We start from the raw sequence: 23,202 nt of genomic DNA on the forward strand, positions 1-23,202 counted from the left end.
CTTGCTCTTCTTCGTTACTGTTAAACACATCACAGCCGCTAAGGTACCCATTTTAGAGCCCATGTTCATTAGATATTTGTGTTGAAATAATAGTTCCGGTCATATCCCTGAATATTGACCATTCCTCTTGGTACACACTCTGTGCTTTACTTAAATGACGTCCACAAAGTGAGCTGAAAATTTGGGGAGAGGGGGGATTCGTGGAAATCTCACCAAATTTCGTTTAAATAGGAGGGTGGAATAGAAATCTTAGGTCAGCTATTTAATACTGAGCATAAACATTACTGAAACTGATAATATTTTGTCTTGTATCCCGACTACATTAAAGTGCATACCAATTTCTGTGACCTCTCTGAGCTTACCCGTCACTGTCAGCCCCTGAGTCAGTGATGATATTCTGCAATGCACATCAAGTCGATGTTAGTGTTCAACATGAATTATTATCAAATTTAATACTGTAAGAGTAAGTAACGCAGCATGCAGACAAATCGAAACACACATGCAAGCAAGAAATTAACCGTCTGTGGAGCTAATCTAAAAGCAAGAGATTGGAAAGTTACGTAGTCATACAATTCGAAGCAAGGTGCAACGATTTAGTCTTCCACCTACATAAAACATCTAATGTGTATATACTGGAGTGACGAATGTCATGGGATACCTCCTAAAATCATGTCTGACCTCATTTTCCCGGCGTAGTGTAAGAAATCGGTGTGGCATGGACTTCACAAGTCGATGGAAGTCTTCCCCCCCCCCCTTCCCCCCCCCCCCTCATATATCCTGAGCCATGCTGCCCCTACGACCGTCTATAATTGCGAATGTGTTCCTGGTGCATAATTTTGTGTTTGAACTGACTTCTCGATGTCCTATAAATGTTCGATGGGATTTGTGTCGCTGCAGCTATCCAGAATGTTCTTCAAGCCGACAGCGAACAGCTGTGGTCCGTTGACATGGCGCATTGTTATCCATAAAAATTCGATCGTTGTTTGGGAAGATGAAATCCATGAATGGCGGCAGGTAGAAAGTAGCCGAACATAAGTATTTACAGTCCAGTTCAGTTGGACAAGAGGACCCAGTTCATTCTACGTAAGCACTACGTACGCCATTATGGAGGAACGACAAGCTTGCACAGTGCCTTGTTGACAATGTGGGGTCCATGGCTTCGTGGGATCCACACCACACTCGAACTCTACCATCAGCTCTTACCAACTGAAATCGGGCCTCATCCGTCTAGGCCACAGTTTTCCAGTCGTCTAGGTCCAACTGATATGCCCACGGGCCCACGGAAGGCGCTGTGGGCGATGTCGTGCTACTAGCAAAGGCCCTCGCGTCGGTCGCCTGCTGCCATAGCCCATTAACGCCGAAACTCGGCGCCCTGTCCTAACCGAGACGTTCGTCGTACGTCCCACATTTATTTCTGAGGTTATTTCATCCAGTGTGCTTGTCATTTACCACAACTCTGGTCAAACGCCGCTGCTTCCGGTCGTTAAGTGAAGGCCGTCGACCGCTGAGAGGTAATACTTAAAATGTGGTATTCTCGGTACACACTTGACATTGTGATTCTCGGAATATTGAATTATCTAACCATTTCAGAAATGGAATGTCCCATGCGTGTAGCTACAGCTGTCATTCCGCGTTCAAAGGTCTGTTAATTGCTGTCATATGGCCATAATGGTGGCGAACGCTTTTTCACGTTAATCAACGGAGTATAAATAACAGATCCGTCAATACACCGCCGTTTTATACATCTACATATATACTCCGCTAGCCACCAAGCGGTGTGTGGTGGTGGGCACAATTAGCGCCAAAGTCATGTTTCCCCCCGTCTGTTCCACTCGCGGATAGTGTGAGGGAAAACGACTGTCTGAACGCCTCAGTACGAGCTCTTATTTCCCTTACCTTTGAATGGTGATCATTGCGCGATTTGAAGGTTGGTGGTAATAATACGTGCTCTACATCCTCGGTGAAGATCAGATTTCGGAATTTAGTGAGCAGCCCCTTGTTTAGTTCGCCGTCTATCTGCAAGAGTATCTCACTTCTAACATTCACTGAGATTTGTAACGCTCTTGCGATGGCTAAATGTACCAGTCACGAATCTTGCCGTTCTTTGGACCTATTCAATCTCTTGAATCTGACCCAACTGGTAAGGGTCCCATACAGACGAACAATGTTCCAAGACTGGACGAACTAACGTATTGTAAGCTATTTCCTTTGTTGAAGGACTGCATCGCTTCTGGATTCTACCAATAAACCGCAACTAGAGATCACCTTACCCGTTAATTGTGTAATCTGATCATTCCATTTGAGATCATTTCGAATAGTCACACCCTGATACTTGACGGACGTTACCGCTTCCGAAGACTGGGCATTTGTTTTGTACTCGTACATTAATGGGGATTTTCGCCGTGTTATACGCAGTAGGTTACACTTACTAATATTGAGAGATAACTGCCACTCATTACACCCATGCATTTATTTTATGCAAATCCTCACTGATTTGTTCACAACTTTCGTGTGATACTACTTTCCTGTAGACTACAGCATCATCGGCAAACAGTCTAAGACCGCAGTCAATACCATCAACCAGGTCGTGTATGTAAATCGTAAAAAGAAGAGGACCTAATTCGCTGTCCTGGGGCACACCTGAAGGTACGCTTGTTTCTATTGACGTCACCCCTTTCACGATGACATACTGCTTCCTGTCTTTTAGAAAACTTTCTATCCAACCGCATATGTCATCGGATAGACCGTATGCGCGCACTTTATGTAGCAGGCGACAGTGCGAAAATGAGTCGAACGCCTTTCGAAAGTCGAGAGATATAGCATCTTCCTGGGAGCCGGTATATGGAGCCAGTTGTATATCATGCACAAAGCGGGTTAGCTGTGTCTCGCATGACCACTGATTCCTAAAACCGTGCTGGTTTCATCAGGTGAGCTTCTCAGAGTCTAGATACTACCAGCATCTGTATACGTGCATATCGCTGTCTTTGACTTTTGTCTCATGTGTTAATAAAAGGTCATTTGTTTTATGGATCTGTCAGAGAATTTAATGCTATTTTCTTGGAGCCTTTTCGTCCGTCTGTCTGTCCGAATACTACTCAGGGATACCATATTTAAAATAGTGTTTTAATCACCAATTAAAAACACTGTTTAATGCACTTTAAACGTAAAATATGGTTTTATTAGAATCTTTTCACCCATCTGCAAAACAAACAAAGAATTTTCATTTCTCTCACCACAGGGTAAGGGTGGAAGGGCGTCCCAGCAACGTCTCACTCTCACAGAGGGGAAAGGGTCCTAATTTTTAAGGAAAGCCCCTCACGTAATTAGTGGACGCAACGTGATCTACCCGCAACACCAACAAGCCGCATTTGGACAGCGCAAATCCGCAGTGACACGGGACTCGCTTTAGGCGACGCGGCGTCAGCCGCGAACTGGTCTGAAGCATGTCAGCCGTCAGCTGCAACTGAGGCATAGGTGTGCCCCGCCTCAGGTTTTTGAGCAGCTCCGCCGTGCGCTACGCAGCGCCGCCTGTCGAAAGCCCTCGCGGTGCACAGGTTTAGCGGCTGGCTCTAGTGCGGCGTGCGGTGGCGTGGCGGGGCGCACGGTGAGAGCACTCGTGTTTCGCGCTTTGATCTGCCGCGGCGCCGACCGGGCTGCAAAACACGGGCGCACCCTCAAACCCCACCCCCTCACCTGTCACGGTGCGCCGTTTGCTGAGGCCCAGGTGCGCAGTGCTGAGTGGGGCAGGCTGCCAACTGTTGGCGTGTCGACAAAGTTTCCAAAAGAACAGGGGTCGCAACCTGGTTCCCCTAAGTCACCATTATTGTGTTCTTTTGTTGAGTGTGGATGTGTGTGTGTGTGTGTGTGTGTGTGTGTGTGTGTGTGTGTGCGCGCACGTGAGAGAGAGAGAGAGAAAGAGACAGAGAGATCCGGGACGAGGGGGAGTAAAACTTCTCGGAAGCAGAACTGAGTCAGAGGTTAACGTGTTCCAGAGAATTCTGCTTGTTACCTGGAAACTCTCTTTGTGTCTCTCTTCATGTCGCTCAGTGACCATTATCCACGTGAATTGTCTGGTAGCACCATGAATACCACCTCGTTTACATGACGTTTACAGTCTGTGGTTACACACTAAGGGCACGGGTGAAATTCGCTGACGTAAGAAAAATTCTGACTCGGATAAGTAATTAATGTAGAGTAATGAAATTTCGCCAACGGCCTTGCCGCAGTGGTAGTACCGGTTGCCGTCAGATCACCTAAGCGCTGTCGGGCTGGGCTAGCACTTGGCTGGGTGACCATCCGATCTGCCGCGTGCTGTTGGCAAGCAGGCTGCACTCAGCCCTTGTGAGGCAAACTGAGGAGCTACTTGATTGAGAAGCAGCGGCTCCGGTCTCGTAAACTGATATATGGCCGGGAGAGCGGTGTGCTGACCACATGCCCCTCCACATCCGCATCCATTGACGACTGTAGTTGAGGATGGCACGGCGGCCGGTCGGTAACATTGGGCCTTCGGAGGCCTGTTCGGACTGAGTTAAGTTTAGTTTTAATGAAATTTCAGGGTTAAATTTTTCTAACTAACATATTTAACAGATTAACATTGCTAGATTACAGATTACTGTAAGGGCGAGATAAGCGACTTCAAATGTGAAATGATAGGACATTATTAACAACCAGCGTAATGTTGATGTAAGCATGTAAACGTGCATGCGTTGTGTTGTACAAGAGCCCGATGTGTGTTTGTGGCGTGGATTTCCATGCCTGTTGCACTTGGTCGGTCAATACAGAGACAATTAATGTTGTGGATGACCTACAGTTGCCGACCGATGATGTCCCATACGTGCTCGATGGGAGACAGATGTGGTAAACGCGCAGGCCAAGGCCACATGTCGACACTTTACAACAGCTCTCGTGGGTGATCGTTATCCTGTTGGAAAACATCACCTGAAATGCTGTTCATCAATGGCAGCACAAAACGTCGAAGCATCAGATTGATGTACAAATTGGCAGTTGAGGTGTCTGGGATAGCGATGACAGCGCTCCTGCTGTCATACAGAATCGCACCCGAGACTCCTGCTGTAAGTCCATTGCGTCTAGCACGCGGACAAGTGGGAAGTAGGCCCTCAACTGGCTTGATTCTAACAAACACGCGGCCATCACTAGAACCAAGTTAGGACCGGCTTTCATCAGAAAACACAACAGACCTCTTCCCTGGCCTCCAGTGAGCTCTCGCTTAACGCCACTGAAGTCGCCAATGATGGTGGCAGTGGAATGCACGCTACAGGACGTCTGGGTCGGAGTCGATCTTGAAGTAAACGGTTTGTAACAGTTCGTTTTGCCGCTGTGGTGCCCCGCACAAATTTCTTGTGCAGATTCAGTTCGATGCGCCAGAGCCATATGTCGAACACTATGATCTTCCCTCTCGGTAGTACCACGTAGGCGTCCTGAGTCCGGTCTTCTTGCTATCGTACATTCTCATGGTCACTGCTGCCACCAGTCATGTACAGTGGCTACATTCCTGCCTAGTCTTTCTGCAGTATCCGAGAAAGAACATACAGCTTCTCGTAGCCCTATTACACCACCTCGTTCAAACTCAGTGAGGTGAACGGTATCTTCGTCACCTTGAAGGTAATTTTGACTAACATCAACTCACCATGTCCAGTTTCAAAGGTACCTAACACTCACGTCCGGTATGGCGTTTATTTAAAGCAAACCTTATTTGCATCCTGGCAACGGCCTTGCCGCAGTGGATAAACCGGTTCCCGTGAGATCACCGAACTTAAGTGCTGCCGGGCATGACCGTCCAGCCGCCGTGCGCTGTTGCCATTTTTCGGGGTGCACTCAGCCTCGTGATGCCAATTGAGGAGCTACTCGACGGAATAGTAGCGGCTCCGGTCAAAGAAAACCATCATAACGACCGGGAGAGCGTTGTGCTGACCACACGCACTTCCTAACCACATCCTCAACTGAGGATGACAAGGCGGTCGGATGGTCCCGATGGGCCACTTGTGGCCTGAATATGGAGTGCTTCCTTACTTGCATCCTCATACTGGCACTAATAGCGCCACTGTTGTGCGACTGAAGCGATATTTGAATACCAGTCATCTATTAGATGTAGAAGCACACCTACCAACATTCCACTGTGTCGCACAACCCGTTCTTGGTGTTGAGATTTTTTTTCCGTCACTGTAGATTTGCAAGTTCCTTAAATACAAATTTCTATGAACGGACTGGAACAAGATATGCAATGCGTGTATGAAATACGGGGATGTTTACACAACGGAAACATTTAATAGGCCAAGTAATTTCTGAATTGTATCACGATTACCGTTCTTCGTACGCTGTTCATGCTGGGACACAATGAGGATAAAGAAAGGACGATTAGAGTTTACCCACGACGTCGAGAAAAGTGGAGCGTAAGTTTCAGTCGGCGGGAGTATGAAATGAAATCGGTCGTGGTATTTAGACAGTTACCATTTGCTGGGTTGTTAGGCCGCGTCATATTTCTTCAAACAAATGAGGTTTCGTCCCCTCTGCTGAGACCTTCTTCAGAATCGTGTGGTTCCCACTGTAAGGTGAGCACTGAACAGTGTACACCACAAGATCCTGAAGTACATCCCAGCAGAGGCGTCGAAACCTCATTTGTCTGAAGAAATATGACGCGGCCTAACAACGCAGAAGATTTAACCTCATTGACAACGCCACGAAAGCCTGCAGACTTACATAGGTAACACCATTTTGTCTTCAACCCTTTTAATCCGAGCACCTCGGTCTTGGTCTTCCATTCACAGTTTTCTTCTTTAGGTCTTGCACATATTGTATATCCTTTGTCTTTCTCTATGAGTTATTCCTATTATTTGTTGCACATTTTCGCCGGCCGTGGTGGACAAGCGGTTCTAGGCGCTTCAGTCCGGAACCGCGCTTGTGCTATGGTCGCAGGTTCGGATCCTGCCTTGGGCATGGATGTCTGTGATGTCCTTAGGTTAGTTAGGTTTAAGTAGTTCTAAGTTCTAGGAGACTGATGACCTCAGATGTTAAGTCCCATAGTGCTCAGAGCCATTTGAACCATTTTTTTTGCACATTTTCGAATATCTTGCACTAATTTGTTTTGCTTGCTTTATCTAGTTCGACTAAACCGATGAACGTATCTCATTTTTCCTGATCTCTTACCTCACTTAACATTCCTAACGTCAGAACTACCTGTCTTAGTCATATACCTTTCCGTAAACCTAAATGATCTTTAACTAAGAGGCCCTCAGGTAAACCTAAATTTTTGTTCTTTGACATTGCTAATTCTCAGTTATTATGTCACTGTGGCAATTTGTTACAGAAATAAAACAGAAGAAATATATACTTTTGGTCTTTTATTTCATATTTTTCAAAAGGAGCTTCAGAGTACTGTCAGTTCATAATGCTCGACGAACATTATTTAACGAAAATTGACAAAAAACAGAAAAATTGCTCCTATTGACACATTGAAGCACCTTCTTTTTGAAACACTTTGAATGAGTTCTTGATTCTATGTTGTAAATAGCGTAACTTCCCCATTTTCGATGATTACCAATAAAATTTGGCCATAAGCTCCAGGATTTTGGGTTCAGATTTCATAGTGAGATAAAAAAAACCTCTTTCTTCATTTTTCTCGTAATAGTTAGGTATTTCTTGTTATAACTACCGTCACCAAAATGAATTTCTTCAGATTTTGGAGAATAAGTGGCAAATACTCTGTTGATGATGATATATGGTGTGGACTCAATTGTTTCTTCAGATTTTGGAGAATAAGTATCAAATATTCTGTTGATAAAGACATATGGTGTGGTGTAAATTTTTTCTTCAGATTTTGGAGAATAAGTATCAAATATTCTGTTGATGATGACATATGGTATGGTGTCAACTTTTGTTTTGCCTGTAAATTGATCAATTCGAATAATTCAATAACGTGTTTTGTTTCAGAATCACTATATTCCTAAATTAAGTATTGTGTATTGTGTGTATTATACCGGGGACCTAGAAATGACGGTGAGGCTTTGTCCCGCCGTAGACCTCAATAGTCCACAATAGGCCACAGCAGTCCACAGACCCCACCGCCACCCCACACCGAACCCAACCATGGTTATTGTTCGGTTCGGTCATCAGTGCCCCCCGGCCCCCCCCCCCTCAGTCTCATATCAGACCAGTGCAACCACAAAAGCTTGCATGGTAGAGTAATTATGGTAACGCAATTGCCGGCATAGTGTAACTGAGGCGGAATAAGGGGAACCAGCCAGTATTCGTCGAGGCGGATGGAAAACCGCCTTAAAAACCATCCACATTCTGGGAGGCACACCGGACCTCGACACTAATCCACCGGGCGGAACCGTGCCGGGAACCGACACGCCTTCCAGCTCAGGAAGCAGCGCGTTAGACCACGTAGCTAGCCGGGCGGGCTTCCTAAATTAGTGTATCAGTATAAGACGTGGAGAACTTATGTGCAACTCAGTTACCGTCTTGTCTTCCAATTATCTTACCTTGGCCTGTCATGCAGAAACATGAAGCTATAGACGTAATGAGACTTACAAGCACAAAATATTGTGTACGAAAATTTTCCAAAAAGTTTTAGTATCTCGTCTTTCTAAACTGTTATAAATAGAGGCTCCTAATGGGACATAATATATTATGCTTTTCTCAAGTGGGACTCAGAATTCCCATTACGTTGTAAAAGGTTGATTTCCTATTCCTCTAAGTATTAGTCCTGAAAGCTACTTGGTTGCATGTGACAGTCAGCCGATTATACGATAATAGTCGCAATCAGCTGCTCTTGCTATACCTCTGGGATGTGTGGACGTTTTTTTTTTTATGAAAGTCCAAGGGTATTTCTCCAGCCTCAGTGATTCTACCTACCATCTTTCCCAAATGCCTATAAATTCGAAGGAATGCTCTCTGTCCCTTCTATCTGATTTGACCGCAAGTCTTTCAAAGCCCAAAGCCCTGTTTGTCTCTAATAATGGGTCCTCTATGTCTTCCATATCAACTTCCAGTTCTTCTTCCACCACATGAAGAGAAGTTTACTCCTGCTTTTAGAAACTTTGATTGTATTTGTTCTATATATCATCTCTCTCTCCTCCGAAATTCCACTTAACACTCTTAATTTTGACGCCCTTTCTCTGAAAGGCTGCAATGCAGCGGAGATTGAAATGCTACAAATGCTACAGAGGCCGTATCAGTAGGAGTGCCTCTGCTAACGACATTGTGTGAAGCGCAAGTTTAATTTCGTATATAATTGGTATCGATTTCCATGATGAAGGTTATAGCTCCGTACTGAAGCGCAAAAGGTAAAGTGCTGTATCTCACACTTATATTTGTGAATGACTTTCTCTTTTCATGGCTTTCATGAATGACAGTTTGGGTCTGCAGTCACTAATCACCAGAATTCATGTAAAACTGATTGCTAAAGCCCTGACCTCTACACTGTTCGCGATACTTCAAGGAAATGTGACACTTTATGTCCCTCAAAACAATCATTTAGTTCACACACTCATTAAGTGATTTTCTAAGTGCTGTCAGGAAGTTTCGTACCGGCGCACACTCCACTGTAAAGTGAAGAATCCCATTCTCAAGAGATTTTCTAGATGAACAGGTTGACAATGGATCACTGCCTCTCTCTTATAACCTTCCATACCCTTTACAAGTGTTGGATAAAAATTGGTTGTAAGCCGGGATTATTTTGCCTCCAAACCTGTAATATTATACCAGCTCGCTTGCAGGATTTATTCGGTATGAGATCGCGATTTACGATGGGTTTCTTATCATCGTTACTATAAGGGTTGGACCAAAATAGTATGCAAGTCGCAAATATTTTGCTTCAATATATGTAATATTATAGCAGTTAGTTTGCAGATTTTATTCGTATGAGACGGCGATTTACGTGGGTGATTAGATAACTGATCATTTCTTCGGTTATTGGTGGGTAGCACCAATCACAAACAATTTTTCCATAGTGTTGCCTGCCTGGGAATTAAGCTGAGCTAAACGCTGACAGCAGGGAGCGATGACAGTTATGCGCTCGTGAGGAGGTGGGGAATGGCAGAAGGGAAATTAGAAAAGATGCCGTAGACTGCAATACAGGGCATTCACAACGGAAACACCAAAAACGTATTATCATGTCCGATGCGGTGTAGGAAACCCTCTGGCATTCTAAACAGCTGCCGCGCGGGGTAGACGCGCGGTCTTGGGCGCCTTGTCACGGTCCGTGCGGCTCCCCCCCTTCGGAGGTTCCATTGCTCCCTCGGGCATGGGCGTGTGTGTGTCGTCCTAGCGAAGTTGTATTAAGTAGTGTGTAGGCTTAGGGACCGATGACGTCTGCATTTTGGTCCCATAAGACGTTACCACAACTTTCCAGTTTTCTAAACAGCTACCTGCCACCTTGGAATGGATAAATACAAGTTATGTAAGCTTTTTAAGGAAATCTTATACCATACTTCCTGCAAATGATAAGTTCAGGTAACGATGATGGAGGTGGAGAGCGATTACCAACCCTTCTCTCCAAACTAGACCAGTCAGGCTAAATGATATTGAAGTATGGTGACTGTACTGGGCAGAGGAGTTATGACAATGCATCCTTGTGCTCACATAACGAATCCTGGATGATATGAAGTGTAAACAGGCGCCTTATCATCTTGAAAAACTGCGTCACCATTAGGGATCTACCGTTACGTCATGAGATGGACCTGATCAGCCAAAACTGCCATCGTCCTTGGAAATAAGGCGAACTCATAGCGTAACCATCGAACCAATGGAACACCACGATACGGCTGCTTAATAACCACCGAACGCTCGACATCTTTGACTCTAGCGTGTAAACTGCGCCACTAGTTGGAAAAGCTGTGAAACAAAACTCATTCCAGCAACTTTCGTTACGAGCTTATCCATCAGTGATGAGTGGTTCTGCGATTCCAGGTCGCCCTGCAGGTCGCTGCTTTCGGAGTTATCTGCGTGTTGTTTTGTTGCTGACAGGGCTCGCGAGTGCGACATTCAGTTGCGCACCGACTTCTACACCTGTCATCTTCTTATTTCTCGTCACAATCTTTTCGATTACCAATTATAACGATCACTCAACACATTCTTTCGTCCGCATTGTGAATTAGTAGTTGATGTATCCCCGCTTTCCCTGCAACCGGAACATATCTTCGATGCGGTCCCTGTTGAAACACCAAGCACTTAGGCTGTCTCGGTTGTGGAAGCACCAACAATTTGTTCGCTTTCGAAATCACCTAGATCGGATATGATGCACTTTCTACTACATCAGAACACTGTTCTGACCAGGACTGACACTTGCAGTGTTTTGAGGACACTGCACACATGCCTGTCGTGGTAATGTACAACAATGCAACCCGCAGGCTAGGCAAGCATCAGCATTTATCACTATAACAGACATATTCGTCTCGAGAGAACTGTATTGATATATAAAATAATTCCCATTCATTGTTGAATCTCAGTTGCTCACTGGATTATCTTCAGATTTAAGTAGTTGTGCGAGCAAGCAATCTTCGTCTACTCAGAACTTCATGTAATACTGCTGTGATATGAGGTTCTGAATAGACTAAACGGGTCGCTGACGCAGCTGCATATACGTGAAGAAGATCTCAGGTGATCGAAACATATCTTTTAATTTGAAAAAAATTTGTTTCTGAGTTAAACAATTATGAGAATTATTTTAAATCTGTATTTATGTTGAAACACGCGTTTTTCTTGCGATGTTTCTTTTTGTCCAATCCATGTGCCTGTGGACATTTCCTACAATTTTGTGATTCATGATACATCTAAAGTCCTGCCGCTGTTGGTTCCAGTACTGGTAAAGCTTTCCTACTGCAACAGAGCATGTGCTAACTTGCCAAATAGTAAGTGTAACGCCACGGCGAGGCGAATAGTAGCTGTAAGAGGCAGCGCAGAGCAGTGAGGTGTGGGACAATGGAGCTACAATAATTCAGAGGCGGCGTCATGCGCCTCTGGGGGCAACGTCATGACAAGATTTCTTTTGCAGTGCTGGGCCATGGAGAGCGCGCTGCCCGGTTTTATTTACGTCTCGGAGTGCCTGGTGCAGTAGCTTGCCCGTCGAGCAGCGGCACCTTGTAAGATAGGGGTGGTTGGCTGCTGTTAGCCAGTTATAAGCATTCCCGCGTCTATGAAGATGGGGCAGTCACTGTCGTCATGGGTATGGGAAACTGAAGGAAGCAGGTGAGCACAGCAAGCAGCCAGCTGATGCGCGCTTCGGGTAGATGGAGTAGAATGATCGTGTGGACATCAGTGGAGGCAGCCCAGTGGAGCCTGGACCAAAGCAGCAGTGACTTCCTATCAACAAGAAGCATCGGTTCCTGTTCCGGCTGATCGGACGGTGTTTGTCGTCCTGGTACCATGGAAGGTCCTGCTGTCGAGAAGACAGAAGTTAACTGTGCTGTGTCCTCTTGAGTGGTGGTCCATGAGAAGAATGTCATACCGATTGTACATGGCGGAAACGCCGATATTCAACGTCTCTGTCTGGCTGTATTTCAGCTTATGCCGTGGTAGTTGTTCTACTGCAAAAACAGTGGGGCCACTGCAAGGCCTAATGTTGCTGTCGGAAATATGTTTCAGTAGCATATGATTCTAGAACGATTGCACCCTAAGAGTGTACGTTATTTTATTGTCACTACTGCTAGCTAGTTTTTCTTCTTTTGATTAATGGTATCAGTATTAATTCTGAGGCTGTTTTAGTTGGAATCATGAGTTAGACACTTCATATTTTATATTTCCTGCAATTCCTTCCAGTCCTTATGATTACTACTGGTACTACTGGTACGACTGTCTGTTGTTTTCTGATATCCTGGTTATAGTGAAACATAAAATTATTTTGTCTGGAAGGCTGTTTGACACATGTGATACTATATGGTAAGTTAGTGTGTATTTGCGGGTTGAGTGCCGATCATTTTCCTTTCACTCATGCTATGTGGTTTACTGAATTCTGTTGTTAGTAAATGTGTTTCAGACTTGTTAATCATTTATGCCCACACAACGTCCAAACACTTCTTCTCTGCCACGATTTTCTGTGCCCGTGTTTATTATTTAAGTACTAAATTAAGTCTTAAATTAAAATATGTTACTAGGGCAAAGGAATAAGTCGCTAATACTCGTCTCAGTACCGGCAGTTGTAGTAGGTTACCTACCTTTTGTATTTCGCTTATTACTCACGCAGTATTATCACTGATACACCTTCGCAACTAGAGCCACAAAGATGAAAAATAGGGTCTACTGAGTTATAGAACGGTTTGGAATATCAGATATCGCAGTGATTTTAGTGACAGAATAGAGGGACGAGAATGGATCCAACGGTGATGTTATACCTCGATCCATCTGAGACTTTTGGATTTTCCCATTTTCATTGGAACAAATTGTAAGTTGATTCCATACTTTGACTGCAGAAACAATGTGCGCGAACAGTTAAATATAATACACTGAGAAAGTTTATAAACTCCTCACAGAGGGTGTGCACAAGACTTTGCTCTCTTTCAGTAAGTGATGCGAAGGTTAACCGTAGGACAAAAGGACAGAATTAAACACATTACATTGGTAATGAAAGGACGAAAGAAATTAAGTAACTTGAACACTGGCACATGTAAGGGACACAGGGTATCGGAGTCCGATTTTAACAACTGTCCTTTGCATTTCTGATGCTTTTATTTCTTGCCTTTCGAGAGGAACAGCCACTGTGAAATAATCGTTCAGCAGCCAAATATTTTGCTGATAAGGCGGCAGTCAGAATTTGATGAAGTCTCAGTGAATGGGCTGCTTGATGTTTTCCAGTCTTCCCAATGTAATAGGAAGAAATAATTTGGTCATCTAAGCAGCCATTTCTGGCCAACTACTTCAAAATCTTGACCTCTCAACGCTTTTGACTAAATTTTCTCCTGGTCCACTTCTACCTGACTGTCTCCAGCAACTTGATGTTGAATCTGATCATCCTGCAATTTTTTTGCTGAAGCTTTATGGCACATGAATTGTGATTAATTCATGTGTTTCGTAATTTAATCTATGTGAAGTCAGAGAATTGCCCTAAAATAATTCGTACTACTACTAATGTGGCTTCTACTATTCCTACCAGTAAAAACACAGTATTGTGTCGCTTCAAAAGCGTAAATAATGATGGGGAATGATTTGATTTGTTCAAGATACATGCATGACGCAAACAGGTGACATACTGTTTGGAGTGAATTGCGGAAATAACAGTGCTACCCGATTAGTCAGCGACTAGAACCTCGTACATAAGGTTCACGTGCCATTTATTTCAAGAAAAGGATTTTTTAACATTGGGCCACGATTTTCATACTACTGGCTCCTGTTATTGTTTTGAATTTCAGTTACCACATGCTGAAGACAGAGGAACCATCACCTGTTAATCTGCAAGGATGGTCATATTAGTCGCCGTTTGAATGAAATAATCAGCAACAACAACAATGAAACGTACAAATCACAAAGACTATGGTTTGATAGGAAACGTCATCTTGAACCCACTATCGGAGTCTCACATTTCCTATCTTTAAAACACTTTTTGTTATATTGGGACTTATTCTTTCTCGCAACATAAATACTGTGTGATTAACAGAAAACTAGTAAAAGTTGCTTAGTTGCAAAATAGTTCCCCAGAATGAAAGCCACCCATTTTCACAACCCTACACCTTGCGACGAAACACTGATCCATTAATACCTGAAAAAAGTTCGCTCCTCTACCCTGCTTAATACTTGAACAACATATGCAACAGATTCTTGAACCGCTGAATATTTTCAGTCCCTCAGATATCTATAAGAATAAATTCTTACATTTCTTTCTCGAACATTCGTTATCAAGTAAAATCACAGCAATTGCAGAGTTGTGTTCGAATCCATGACAAAATGAGTAAATCGTTATTTACCCGTTCGTTTCTCGTGGCCGACGTTCATTGGTGTGCAAAACGTAAGGACGAAAGTAACTCTCTCACAATGTGCCAGTACCGAGTAACAGAGCTATAAAATACCTGGACCACGCATCGAAATAATGGCTACCGTATAGTACAGAAGGTAACTAAAGTACATTATGAGATGAAAATAATGACGCTAATATTCACAGAGAGTAAATACAGGGAAGTCACCAAGATTCATGATGGTGCCCCGGATATCATGAATGGCGGGACAGGGTTCTTAACTGGGTGTTTGATGACCACAGACAGCAATGCAGCAATGCATGTTCTCCAAGATACTCCAATGCAGACCACAAGGTTGGTAAGAGTTTCTTGTGATACGGCGTTCCATCCCTCCATCAGTGCGGTTGACAACAGCTGGATGGTGGTTGGTGCGTGTGCACGTCCTGCAATACATCATCCAGGGGAATCCCGCAAGTGCCCGATGGGATTTAAGTCGGGAGAACGGGCAGGCCAGTCTATTCGCCTAATATCCTCTCGTTCCTAGAGCTTCTCCACCTGCGCTCTTCGATGTTGTCGCGGTCATCCATAAAAATGACTGGGTGGAAATCACGAAAAAAGATGTTTTGAGGCATGAAAGAGGAAGAAACTAGAATACTCCCATCTAGAAATAGAAAAACAATAATTCACTATCAGACTGTACCCTTAAAAGATGCACATGAGGGAGGAGCAGATTAGCATAAAAACGCTGACCGGTGAGTGTGCAGTTTGAAAGATTTGGATTTCAGGTACACCAATGCTATATTATCTTTCCACGTACAGCAACACCTGTAACGTCCTCACTATGTTTTCTTTCTGTCTGAAATTTAGTCTAGCTTTACTTCCCTTTCTATAAAAGTCTACGTATCACCAAAACTTGATCCTTAGACGCTAGTAAGGCATCTGGCCCAGACGGTATCCCCGTAAGATTTTGTGTTGACTATCCTACAAATATAGCACCAGTCTTATCCATCATCTATCAGAGATCATTGGAACAGCTGAAAGTTCCACGGAACTGGAAGAAGGCCCAGGTCTTAGCAATCTGTAAAAATGGTAGAAAATCGGATGCACATAATTACTGACCAATTTCACTGACATCGATTTGTTGTAGAATCATGGAACATATTTAGTTTTTCAGACATAATGACCTTTCTAGACTCTGAGAAGCTCATCTGCAGAAACCAGCATGATTTTAGGAAACAGAGGTCATGCGAGACACAGCTGGCCCTTAGTGTGCATGATATACAACAGGCTCTAGATACCGGTTTCCAGGTTGATGCCGTATTTCTCGACTTTAGAAAGGCATTCGACTCAGTTCCGCACTGTCGCTTGCTGCATAAAGGGCGCGTTTACGGTCTATACGGTGATATATGCGGTTGGGTAGAAAGTTTTCTAACGGACAGAAAGCAGTATGTCGTCCTGAATGGGGTGACTTCAAACAGAAACAAGCGCAACTTTAGGTGTGCCCCAGGGCAGCGTAATACGTCCTCTGCTTTTTACCATTTACATAAACGATCTGGTCGATGGTATTGACAGCGGCCTTAGACTGTTTGCTGATGATGCTGTAGTCTACAGGCAAGTAGTATCACATGAAAGTTGAGGATTTGCAGATAATAGATGGGTGGTCTAATGACTGACAATTATCCCTCAATAGTAAGTGTAACCTACCGCGTATAACAAGGCGAAAATCGACATTAATGTACGAGTCCAAAATACTTGCCCAGTCTTTAGAAGCGGTAACATCCGTCAAGTATCTGGGTGTGACTATTCGAAATAATCTCAAATGGAATGATCATATTACGCAAGTAACGGATAAGGTGAACTCTGATTCCGGTTTATTGGTGGAATTCTGAAGGGATGCAGTCCTTCAACAAAGGAAATAGCTTACAATACGTTAGTTCGTCCAGTCTTGGAGTATTGTTCGTCTGTGTGGGACCCTTACCAGTTGGGTCTGATTCAAGAGATTGAATAGGTCCAAAGAACGGCAAGATTCGTGACTGGTACATTTAGCCATCGCAAGAGCGTTACAAATCTCATTGAAAGTTAGAAGAGGGACACTCTTGCAGATAGACGACGCGCTAAACGGAAGGGGCTGCTCACAAAATTCCGAAGTCCGATCTTCCCCGAGGATGTAGAGCATATATTATTACCACCAACCATCAAATCGAGCACTGATCACCATTCAAAGGTAAGGGAAATAACAGCTCGTACTCAGGCGTCCAGACAGTCGTTTATGCCTAGTGCGATCCGCGAGTGGAACAGCGTGGCGGGGGGAATACGACTGACCTTGCGGCGAATTGTGCCCTCCGCCACACACCGCTTGGTGGCTAGCGGAGTATATATGTAGATGTAGAACTATGTACTCAGAAGCTGTTTCCAACTTTGATCTGTATGCTAAACAGAACCTAATTTCAATTGAACTGTAACTGGTCTGAATATAACTTGTCTTCATATTAAATTCGCAACTTAAATAAAACAATTATCAGGCCGTAAACAGAATTTCCACTTACCTCGCGTCTTGACGACATTGTTGAAGACTTCTCGACAGCACAAAAGCAAACAGTAAGCATGCAGCGGCTAAGCTAGGTCTCTGTTTCTAAATAAAATTCTCTCACTACTGTGTACCACATCTGGTAATGCATAATGATAAACAGAGGGGCGGGCAGAGTAACTATTAATACTTTTTAATAATGATCCAGGACAACGTTTTTAGAATGATGTATGTACTCAAACAGATAGAGTAAGACTTCTTGCGAACTTCACACAAGACAATGGACTAAACAATACTATGCTTAACAAAGTGAACAATGTTTTAATGAAGGTACAATTTTAACAGAGGATTTCTATAAAAATCAAACAGATTAGTCAGTTAATATGACTCAGGAAATGGGGTGGTCTTCCTCTCAGCTGTGAGCTAGTGAACCAAGTTAAATAGCTTGTGGTCTTTCTCTCAATTCTGAGATAGTGATCCAAGTCAACTATCTTCCGATGATCATTTCTACAGATTGGGTGTGCACCGCTGCTTTCTTACGTCAAGCCTCTTCTCTTCAAAATATAATATTATTCAACCTTGATATTCCTTTCACTTTCCAGTATATACATTATATTCATCCTTGGTGTTCTTTACAATAAGTTTTCTTCATTTAACAGATAGAAACACAAGTCAACACATCATTACAGAATACATCCATCACCTACCACTCTTGAACTAATGATGTATCAGATTGCGTAGAGGTAAAGACTGTGCCACGACAACGCCAAAGATAGCTTAACAGTAAAGTAATTTTCTCTCTTTCTCTCTCTCACGTGTACGTCGATAGCATACAAAACTCTAAATGACATGACCACCTTACCCGCCTCGACCAACAATGCTGGACACATCCTTATATGACGAGGTGGAAACACGTAATGTACCCAGGGACGTTTTCCAACATTATCTTTAAGGTGTGAGGAGGTATGATGTTGCTTGAGCGTGCTGACATCCAAATCTTTGAACATAGTACACTACTGGTCAACGTTAGTGTGACACTGTACTCCTACGTCTGTGCGTCTTTTCAGAGCTGCGTTCGGCAGTGACTTTAGTTTTATGAATGACAGTGAGCGAACACGTCGAAGAGCGCAGGTGAAGCAGCTCTCGGAAAGGGAGAAAATTCCGCAAATGGACTGGTCTACCCGTTACGCCGACTTAAAAGGCGTCGAGTGCGTGTAAGATGCGCTGGGTAGTCGTATCAGCAGTGGTCAACCGCTCTGGTGAAGGAATGGAACGCCTTCCCACAAAAACTCCTTACATACCTTTTAGTCAGCACGGGAGCACACTGCGAAATATGCAGTGCCGTCCGCGATTATAACTCGTAGTATTCATAACCATGCCCACTTTTTGTAATTTTCGGGGAACCAACATGAATCGTGGTCACCCCAGTGTAATTACTGTCTTCGAATAAAAGTGTTATTTGAGGTGGTCTCATGGCGTATTTCTTTTGGTTACTGTACTATACTGTACTATGTATGGATTAGGTTTCATCGAACTAGGTTAGCCACCGAGGTGGCCGAGCGGTTCTAGGCGCTACAGTCTGGAACCGCGCGACCGCTACGGTCGCAGTTACGAATCCTGCCTCGGTCATGGATGTGTGTGATGTCCTTAGGTTAGTTAGGTTTAAGTAGTTCTAAGTTCTAGGGGACTGATGACCCTAGAACTTAAGTCCCATAGTGCTCAGAGCCATTTGATCCATTTTGAACTATGTTACTTGGCAGTGACATGGCATGAGAAAATTACTGTCGTCCTTAACTTTTGCATACCAGTGTACTAATTGGCTACTGTATCGGTCAGACGACTGTGAACTCGTCCGCAGTAGATATGTTGCTGTGTTGATGCATGCCAGTGCAAAACACTTCATAGCGCGGACGATCTCCGGCAGCCTATCGATTATCATTAGATCCATGCCTGTAATTAACGTCCTCTTGTGATGGATTGATCACCAGCCCACACGTTTTATGTTCTAGCTCCAAAAGTCTCTAGACATAAGTCTGAATCTTGGTGCAGAATTATGACAAGCAGTCTGATGAAGAATTATCGTTTTCCTGTTCCGGGCGGGCATCTAATAATTTCGTCCTCTTTCATACATCAAAGCATCTTTCTTTTTGAGTAACATCCAGTCACTGACCGTGACCATGAGGTCGGATTCCAAAACATAAACTTTGTCAATGGAAGTAATTAGTGATAAAGGAGTAAACTACTGAAAGTTCTTTTCCTACAAGTAATCTGGAAGCTTTCAAGGACAAGAGATCAAAACTTTTCAGGAATTGTAATTGTGTGAAGTATTACTATTCAATTTATTATAGTCATAGTTTTCTTCTTACGGTATTCACATGGTAGATGTTTATGTATTTGTCGATAATTCTGTACTCCTGCCATGAATTTCCGTTAGATACTCACATCTAAAAACGTAACAATAAATTACATATCACAGTGGTAACTAGACTGGAATTCCTGAAATATCATTAAACTTCATTATTATATTTATTATCACTGTTACTCTCATTGTCATGTATTTGCTGATGTACTGCGTATATTGTTAACTTACTAGGGATGCCTGGTCAGAATGAAGATGCGGCTGGAATGTCCTAATCTTGCTAGATGAAAGAAACATATAAATATAAACTAAAACAAATAAATAATTCCGTAACAGCATATCGAATTTAATGAGCAGGAACATGTAGTGACTGGGATTAAAGAAAGTGTCTCCTGAAGTATCGATACGTACGAAATTGTGTGTCAGAGAACAGCTATAGCTTTGACGCCTTCCTCCATTACTTCTCCTTGAAAGAAAGGACTTCCTTGTGGTGTGAATGTATAGTAGAATTCAAGTTGACAACGTCTTTGGAGCATGTGTTCCAGGAGAAATGATGGAAATATTGTATTAGTGTCGGCTTTCTGCAATATATAATTTATCACGTCAAACTGGTACAAAATGTCAAACTTTGGATTATTAATATCCTCCATTACCTACGCTAGGAGACGAACTGAAAGTCTCTTCTGTGACGAGAGTCCACAGATATAAATGATGTAGGCGTGCCCATGTGGCCAGAGATTATGCCATTCCAGCGATGTTACATCACATCTACACCATTGCTCCCCTGGCTCTCTCTGCAGCATTTATTTTAGCGCTATTAGACCAAAGATGCTGCGGAAGAGGTACCATTGCTGGCACTTGTGTAACCCCTGGTCGGACGCACCATTATAACTTATGTCTGTGGATATCCCTCATCTCAGTGGCAGTTGTTTCCCACCTCTTCGAAGACAATGAACTACTTGTCAAAAGCTTCGAATTTGTCCTGGATCTGATCACAAATTTGTCGAGAATATCTGAAATACTAAAATATTTGACTTACCATATCATTCGAGAAAGGGCTCGAAGTCAGCCCAGATATTAGATCAGTCGCAGCATGAAACATTCTTCATGGAATTGGAGGCACTTTATAAAAGGCCGCCAAATGTTGTTTACATTGTATTGTGCAAAAATCATGAAATAACGGTTCCACATTTATGAGACAAACGGCATGGAAAAGACGCGAAAAATAACACCATAAGTGAATCATATTTTGCCCTGACCGTGTCACCGTAATTCAGCTTTCAAGTACAGGTACTGGAGATTACACCTTCTAATAATCGCAAAAATTTGTAAAACAGCCACTTCCCGTTGTATCGAAAAGCAGCAGCAAGTGTAATTTTGGATCATGGAGTCATTTTTGAATGATCTTTCTTTCCTAACTCACCAAATACCGTAGTTGGGTCGGTTTGCGCTTACAGAACAAACTGACAAGTAGGATCGACTTGAGTGCTAAGGTGGACAGTTGTGAGAATAACTTAACTATCTTGAGGCTGGGCGACACTTTCGATTTTTATATAATCAAGAACTCGATCAATTTCACTGACACTAGATGAGGATACATTGTTGTATACACAGAGAAGTGGTCAAAAAATATATCCTTTGTCAGTATCGAATATGATTAGCATCTTGATATTTCTCAATATGCTGTATTTTTCCACTTGATAAGAAGTAACCTTCGCTACTCACCTTGAGCTGAGACAGATACCGGTGAAATCACGCTCAGCAGAAACGCTGCAGCGAGTTGGAAGGCTGCTCCAGTGGTCTTCATCTTTGGTGTATCGGATCCAGTGTCAGTTCACTTGGTCTGCGTAATGTTGGTACACTATTATAAGAACACTATTTTATGACGTCACACGGGTTAGAATCACACTGCATCACGTCCAAAATATACACCAGTACACTTATCTACTTTAGGTGCTTTGTTAGCGCCAATTGTATTTTTTGCTTTTTTCTAAGAACTACAAAAGCACGGGAAGGGGATTTAGTTGAAGGCCCAATAGCCTTTAGGGAATCTTTTGTGTCTGGATGCTATTTGCTACTCTTCATCACTGCGTCGTACCAATTTCCTCTCTTTCCTGTTGCACGAGTGAGAATTAGGTAGCTACATGCAATTCAGACAGCACTACAGCAATTACTTTTTCGTTCGTTGAGATACTTGAAGATAATTGTATGTAAAAATCTAGCATATGTGTTTGATTATATTTGTGACCCCATTTTAAAGCAATGAGTGACTACGGCATTGCTGTCGCAAATTATTATTTACTTTCCCGCATATACTGTGCATCCGTCACATTTGACCTTGCACGTGTCGAAGGTTTTGGAGAATGTACGTTCCACAACAGTAGGTCCACAACTTTTTTTTTTTTAACGGCAGACGAGAACCGGTGCCGCAAAGAGTGGCTCGCGCCGCGCCGCCTGGCGCGATTCCAGGCCGGGCCGCCGCCTCGCCAGTCGCCACTGGCGCCAGTGCGCCGCCGCCAGCACGTTCCGTCGCTGGCGCTGTAGCCGCGCGTGTTCCGCGGACGCCACTGCCGCCGGCCGCCGAGATGCGGGGACGGCCAGCCTTCCGCACGCGCATGCGCCGCGCTACTCCGCCACTCGTCGCTCTCAGGAGACGGCCGGCTTCCGCACACCTCACACGCCGGGTGCCAAACGCCGGCTGCTCCGTCCGCGCGGCGGCGTGAAGCCTGGGAACAATTCGCGACGTCGAAAGAGCGGGCTGGAGAGGCGGAGGTGAAGAGCTCTCCAGGGTCCAAATGCACGAAGTAAGACTGCTGATCGCCGAACACACGACACACGACTCACACTGAAGTATACCGATTAACATAAATATTGCAAGCCGAACTTGGGTAAACAACAGGTATTCCGCCTCCATGCTAGGTGTGGAACACAACCGTGAGGTTGTGAGGGAGGGCTCAATTGTATGAGATATACAGAAGACTTTTTTTTGTGAAACTGTTGTGTTGGCAGAAGAGCCAACACCGTGTTACTATTGGAGGCCGAAATGCACGCGTTTAGCTCACGCAGGCTGGCGTGAGGAGGGAAGGACTATACTGACGTGAGGTTTGGAACATGACAAGGAATTAGAATTCAGAAAGCGGACGTAGCTAGTTGATACTTAACTTTAATCCATTAATGATGAACGTCGCTCTTGACGGTACATGATTCACAATACTGTCTGTTCAGAATTCATTCTAATTACTGAATATGGCGCCTTGCTAGGTCGTAGCAAATGACGTAGCTGAAGGCTATGCTGAACTGTCGTCTCGGCAAAGGAGAGCGTATGTAGTCAGTGAAACATCGCTAGCAAAGCTGGCTGTACAACTGGGGCGAGTGCTAGGGTGTCTCTCTAGACTAGACCTGCCGTGTGGCGG

At 43.8% G+C, this 23,202-nt stretch overlaps 1 protein-coding gene across 1 annotated transcript in view; it reads right to left on the reverse strand.

Moving 5' to 3' along the window:
• LOC126482163 (V-set and immunoglobulin domain-containing protein 1-like) overlaps positions 1-22,153 on the reverse strand; it is a 730,649-nt gene extending 708,496 nt beyond the window's left edge. The window contains exon 1 of the mRNA XM_050106140.1: positions 21,515-22,153. Coding sequence (XP_049962097.1) covers positions 21,515-21,596 — 82 coding nt within the window. The 5' untranslated portion in view covers positions 21,597-22,153. The remainder of the gene's footprint in view (positions 1-21,514) is intronic.
• Positions 22,154-23,202: the final 1,049 nt, after the last annotated feature.

This window comes from Schistocerca serialis, chromosome 5 (genome assembly GCF_023864345.2).
Source record: "Schistocerca serialis cubense isolate TAMUIC-IGC-003099 chromosome 5, iqSchSeri2.2, whole genome shotgun sequence".
Lineage (NCBI taxonomy): Eukaryota > Metazoa > Arthropoda > Insecta > Orthoptera > Acrididae > Schistocerca > Schistocerca serialis.